Here is a 6,537-nt window from a genome sequence, read left to right as displayed (position 1 = left end):
ATCATCTAACAATGACGCGCACTTATATTTAAAACTGAAACGATTACATTAATACTCACATGTGTAAAATAAAGCAGCAACAATAAGTTTCATCGCGTTTATAGACTTTAAACGTGCCATCTTCCTCATTTAAAGATCTTCAACATAAAACCGGAGCAGTGCGTGTTTACCTCCGCTTCCGCTTTCTTCTTCTGCGCGTGAGAATCTTCAACGGCAGCGCGCAACAGCGACATCAGAGGTGTGGCGACAACAATAAAGTCGAATGTGACGGAAAACTTCCGAGTTTAAACATTTAAATCTGATGTTAAAGTATAAAACATCTAAATGTAAAAACTTAATTAAATAAAAGCTATACAAGTAAACAGCTGTTTATTAAGTATGATGACTTTCTGTCTTTATTTCTTGTATCTTCATATATACGTTTCCCTCTGACATGTGTGATTATATGTTGTTTTTCTATCCAAATGAAATGTTGAGCTTTAAACAGCATTAATCGATTTGACATCTATAAGAAAACTCCACAGAAAGTTAAACATGATATTTGAACATCATTTAAACATTTATTATAATCTTAAATCAAACAGATTAACTTCATCATACATCACACAGAGATTAAAGACATTACTGAAAAGGATTTTCTGTATTAAGATGAATATTTGTGTAATACGGTATAGACACTTCAAAAGACATAAACAATGCTTGTCCAATGCTTGTCTATTTAAAATGTAATGATATAAATGAGATAAAAATAAACCAATAACATATATTATTCAAGGCACTGATATATTTACATTTATTCATTTGGCAGACGCTTTTATCCAAATTTAAAACTGATGTTCAAATATACAAAATCTTAATGTAAAAACTGGATAAGCTATAAAAGTATACAGCTGTTTATTAAGTACGATGCCTTTCTGTCTTTAAAATGTGTCCATTTATTTTTACTTCATTTATTGTATTTCCCCATAAATCTGATTATATGTCGTTCTCTTGTATGTATAATATTCTATTGAAAAGAAATGAAAACAAGTGCCTCTCTACAGCCAAAAACACATGTTATTCATTGTTCATGTAAAAGCACTAAAGTCTGCTAAAAACTAGATCTATATACTTAGGCCTATATATGACAATATATGAGTATTTATAAATTCTTGAAATCATTTCAATACCCAGCAGATTCATGTTTCAGCAGTTTGCTCTGACATCATCATGAAGCTGAAAACGCTGCATGTGATCATTTATTGGCTGATGCATGATTATTATTGAATGGTGCACCGGGTCAATGCTGCCATCTTTAAACCCATCGGAACAATTAAAGCTGCGCTTTCTCCAGCTACACTGAGCATTTGGAGTAACATCTGTGTGGCGACCCCGACCTCTACGACAGGAGCGGCAGGGAAGAGAAAGCCCAGGAGCACAGGTGCAAATGACCCGATTCCAACTCCTAACATCAGGAGACAGAGGTTATAAATCATGTTGGTGTAATATGAATTATTCTCCTCCTGATTCTCTCTCCTCTGCTGCTCTTCTTTTATCCACTGATCAATATTCATCTTTTCATTCTGCTCTCGCTTCTTTCTCTCGCTCTCATCCTCCTCGAGTCTTCTGAGGCTCCTCTGCTCCATCTCCAGAGATGCTCGCATCCGCACGAGTCGTTCTGGAAAGGGTTTCACATTCTCTTCTTCTTTTTTTATATCAGACTCTAAGCCTTGAATCCTGCCTCGGACGCACTTCATCATCTTCTCTGAGTCTTGTTTTTCTTCATTCATGTCGGCAGTGAACGCAGCCCAGCGATCATCGGCCTCTCTCTGCACATCTTCTTTTATCTTCATCTTTCTTCTGTCATTGATGATGTTCTGGGCTTTCAGCACGACCTCCGTCACTACATTACTGAAGGGTTTGTTGTCATTCTGACGCAGCACCTCATCCACTTTCTCCAGGAGTCCAGAGACCTGATCTTGCTTTTCTGGATCTTCATTGTTGAAAGCCACGTAACGCTCTCCAAACATTTCTACGAGTTCTTCAATCTTTGAATTTTGTTGTGAAATGAACTTTTCGATGGATTTTCCCTTGAGTCTGTCAGCGTGTGAGAAGATGATGATGGTGTGATTGGTGATGTCATGCTGAAACATCGTCAGAATCATCTCCACGGTCTTCTGTTGCTCCTGCGTGTAACGTTCTATCGGTATGACGAGCAGAAACACGTGAGGACCTGGTGAACACAAACTTAGACACTTTATCAGTTCAAGTTGAAGTTCTTCAGTTGTGAGATCTGTGTCAAACAGACCGGGTGTGTCTACGAGCAGAAGATGTCGTCCCTCCACTGTTCCACACTCTTTCTTACATTCTTTGGTGACGGATCCCATGCTCACGTCAGCATCAAAACACTTTCGGCCCAAGATTGTGTTTCCTGACGCGCTTTTACCGGCACCTGTTTTACCCAGCAGGACCAGACGCACCTCATGTTGTGAGGGTTTTACATCACATGTCTCTATCTTTACGGGCTCTTCTGGGTTTCTGGCACGGCGAGAAGCGGGAGGCCGTCTTAGTCCTGATGAAAAATAAGCGATTACAATTTTTAATCTAATTAATTACATGGCACATACATACAGACATTACAACTAGCAGATTTGTTTTTTACCATTTATTGTTGAATACAAGCCTATAACTAAGGTCTTGAATTTTTTATCACTGACTGAAAAAAAACCTATGAATTAGGTTACAGTGGATATAACAGTTGTAATTTATGAATCACAAACCAATGACATAGGTTACAATGGTTTATACAATTTTTTAAATTATTTGTGAAAACAAACCAAGGTCTCTAGGCTAATGATCATGACAATTATGTTTATAACTGAACAAAATGGTATAAATGTAATTTCAATGGACATGACATTATTGAACAGAAGCCTGTCCCTTATGCTACACTGGTCAAAATGTAACAATAACAAAAACTCACCTTAATTCTTATTTCTCTTTTAACCAGTTGCTAAGACAGAATAATTTTTTAACATTTTACTAACTTCAGCACAGTTAACACGAAGGATTTAAGTTTCCAGTCACAATCGATGGATTACTATGCAGTATACAGTGATATCCAGTGTTCTCCAGTTTGGGCCACATATATAGCTTGACCTAAATTGTCCCGTTTAGCTTTTTTTCTGTGTCATACAGCTGATATATGGTCAAAAGTACCGTACCTCTTGACGGTGGTGTGTAGGATGTATCGGAGGAAGCCATTCGAAATGCATCCATAAGAGCCTTGTCTTCCACAACGTTAATAGGCCTACAGTCCATTACAATCCACTTAGATATTGCATTTGTTAATGATTGTGATGTAGACTTACTTAATTTGTGGTGATTCGTCTCAGAAAGCGTGGTTTGGCGGAGCTTGCTGACTAAGCCATGCTGTTCATCATCCTTTTCATTTTTCATCTTGATCGATTTGTTACTAGATGGCTGCAATTCAAAAAAGTGTACAGGTCTGTAGAAGGGCAGGGGTCGTGTTAATTGCGTTAAAAAATATTAACGCGTTATTGTTTCCTGTGATTAATTAATCAAATTAAGGCATTAAATTCCCAGCCTTAAAAATAATATATTTCTACAATTACACAATACACCACATGATTTTGATATTAACAATGATTTTCCTAAACAGAAATGAGATTCTGGAGTGCATGAGATTGCACTAGATTTTCATTACATCTCATTGTATGTTGTGGTTCTGTTGAACACAAAAGAAGACATTTTGAGGAATGTAGGAGAACAAACAGTTCTGGGTCACTTTTGACCACCATTAACATTTGTTCTACTATAGCAGTCAATGGTGCTTCAGGACAGTTGGTTGCTCACATTATTCCCAAACCAATTTACATTTTTTGGTTTGACTTTGTTGAAAGGCCGTGGCTTTCCAATTGTTAAAAGAGATGGAAACGGCCGTTCCTGAAAGGCTCATTGTAATTTGGAGAAAGGCCTTTTAATACTACACTATACGACGAGGCTGATGATCAGAAAGACATTTTTCAGGAATACAGTCTGTATGAAAAACCTTAAGTCTAATTCTTTTGACGAATGTTATTATACAAATGGTTTAAAGTTATAATAAGAATTGAAATATGTGATTGTGAACAGTATGCCATAAGTGATCACCTAATCAATCTTTGGAAACCTGCAGCCTGGGATTCGAACTTGCAACCTTTAGCACTCTAACCATTAGGTCACAACACATCAAATATTGCTTAATAAGTGGACAAGATTAATGATATGCAATTGTTCTGAAGTTAATATAAATCATCATAAACAAACATCCTTTAACTGTCGGAAGGTGTGCATATTCATCAAGTGACATTTGGAGATGTTTTAATAAACCTAATTTAAAATATATAGACTATTCAATATTAATACATAAAGTTTGACAATAACAGCTTACATTATTTTATTTAAAGATTATTAATATTATATCTAATCTGTACTCTCCACCCCCCCCACTTGAAGCTTATCAAAAGCGCACACATTGACAACCACCTCCCAGGCTCAGTAACATTTCCTTAAAATGAACTAACACTAACAGCTTCTTCGGAGCTGGTAAATAGCTATGGTTACATACACTGGAAATGCCTGAGCTCAGTTTCACACATTCATGAAGTCTCTTCACAAACTCTCATGACTGACACGTATGTCACATTTATGACTCTCAGTAGAAATATCTGAGGGACCAAAGTTTCCATTCACTCTCTCATTGATGCCTTGGAGAAACTATGCGATATTAAAGAGATATTGTGTCATTTTTTTTATGGGATGCACTAAGACAGGTTAGAGAGACATGCACACTAAAAGCTGTGAGCTGGACGAAGGACGTGGCGACTCTAGAAGTTTTTATCCGCTATGAGATTATTAATGATAATATTAAATCGAATAATTTTTTTATTTTGTCTTGTTGTGCAGCACTGTCGAGCTTGTGCAGAGGCTGCAGTTTTTGCCAGAGGAGGAACTGGAATCCCCTGGTTAGTCCTGGTTTCCCTCTGAGGGTTTTTCTCCTCCAATGGAGTTTTGGGTTCCTCGCCACCGTTTTCATACTGTTTTGCACTGTTTGCCTGGCTGGGGGTCTGCTAGAATTTGATAGTTTTATTTAATTAACACTGCATATAGGAATTTATAGTCTGTCTGATATCTGTGACTTGCATAACCTTATATGTTTTGCGTATAGTCAATGTTTTCTTGTACAGCTGCTTTGTAACAATGGAAATTCTTAAAACACAGTTGTCATGACGTCATCACATCTTGTGAAAGACACATGGCCTTTTATCAGGAAGGGAGTTGCAGAGTAAGTTTGGAGTTTAACCAGACAAACCCAATCTGGTTTAGATCAGGTTCAGCTGTAGCACAACGCTTGAGGCGCGCGCACACGGCACGTGGAAAGCATCATCAGTTTTATTCACGCAAGAATCATCGCATTAAAAATGTCATGAATTGAAACACATACAAAGCTGGACATACAAAACACTTTTTTGAGAAGGCTATATCAACTGCATTTAAATGATTTATATAGGTTTACAATAAGATCAAAAGATAATGTACTTCATTACTTTAAAAAGCTTTATATATTAAAGTTTGTTTTTATACGAAAAGTTATATTCCTTGAAATGCTTTGTTCAATATGAATTAATAAATATTTATTATCTCATATAATAACTATCATAGCGTTTTAAATTTTAATCAAATGTAAATATACAACACAAATAAAGACTTCGAAGCAGGAAATCTTCTCTCTAACATCTTATCACTTTAAACAAAATAAATAATGTCACGTGGAACAAAACGTGTTTTCATTAAATAACTCTTAAAACGTATTGTTTACATCATTTAAAAGTGAGACAGCGATATATAGATTCATACCTTTGAATAGAATAATTTACATTATCACATTTAATAAACTGATGTTTTTCCTTTGATAAATAAATATTGATTAGATTACCTGGTTGTGACAGGTCTTCCAGTTTAAGGTGTTGGTCAGTTTGAGCGCTTTGGCTTCAGTGAATTAAAGTTTATTGTTAGTGCACTTTGAGATGAACAAGCCTTTTCACATGAATCGAAACCTACGTCACCGCATATACGTCAAGCCCTATAGATTAACTTCCATTGACAGAATGCGCTCGTGTCATGTAAAGGTTACCTGTACTGTCCTGTTATGCGACTTCAGTCTGTATTAAACAGAACAATGTAAATCTGTTTTCTGCAATCAGACTGCTTATATTCATTTAAGTAATTTAAGTTTATACACCCTAGTCCGCGTGTTATTTAAACTTGATCGTGTGTTAAAAGAAATTATTTCTGGTACAATATTAACGTGTAACTCGCTGATATTTGTTGGTAAATAAGATAGAGGAAGTTTCTTTATTTATTGTAATTAAAATACGATGCTTTGTTCAATCACAGTAACATGTTAAATGTTAAAACTTAAATTGTGAAAACGTAATAAATGTAGAATTAAACAATTCACCAAGGTTAAGAAATACAACGTATTTCATTGCGCTG

At 35.9% G+C, this 6,537-nt stretch overlaps 2 protein-coding genes across 2 annotated transcripts in view; both read right to left on the bottom strand.

The window, feature by feature from the left end:
• Positions 1-225, bottom strand: part of ncstn (nicastrin) — a 10,545-nt gene extending 10,320 nt beyond the window's left edge. The window contains exon 1 of the mRNA XM_079452722.1: positions 60-225. Coding sequence (XP_079308848.1) covers positions 60-129 — 70 coding nt within the window. The 5' untranslated portion in view covers positions 130-225. The remainder of the gene's footprint in view (positions 1-59) is intronic.
• Positions 226-546: 321 nt separating this feature from the next.
• Positions 547-6,031, bottom strand: LOC306891412 (uncharacterized protein). The gene is made up of 3 exons (XM_079451641.1): positions 5,978-6,031; positions 3,351-3,462; positions 547-2,551 (listed from the first exon to the last, which is right to left on the bottom strand). Exons 2-3 carry the CDS (start codon positions 3,436-3,438, stop codon positions 1,260-1,262), a joined length of 1,380 nt encoding a protein of 459 aa, XP_079307767.1. The 5' UTR covers positions 3,439-3,462; positions 5,978-6,031; the 3' UTR covers positions 547-1,259.
• Between the last annotated feature and the right edge of the window lie 506 nt (positions 6,032-6,537).

The sequence above is a fragment of the Barbatula barbatula genome (genome assembly GCF_947034865.1).
Source record: "Barbatula barbatula genome assembly, chromosome: 3".
Lineage (NCBI taxonomy): Eukaryota > Metazoa > Chordata > Actinopteri > Cypriniformes > Nemacheilidae > Barbatula > Barbatula barbatula.
Note: the sequence above shows the minus strand (reverse complement) of the source record. Positions and strands in the feature narration are given on the sequence as shown.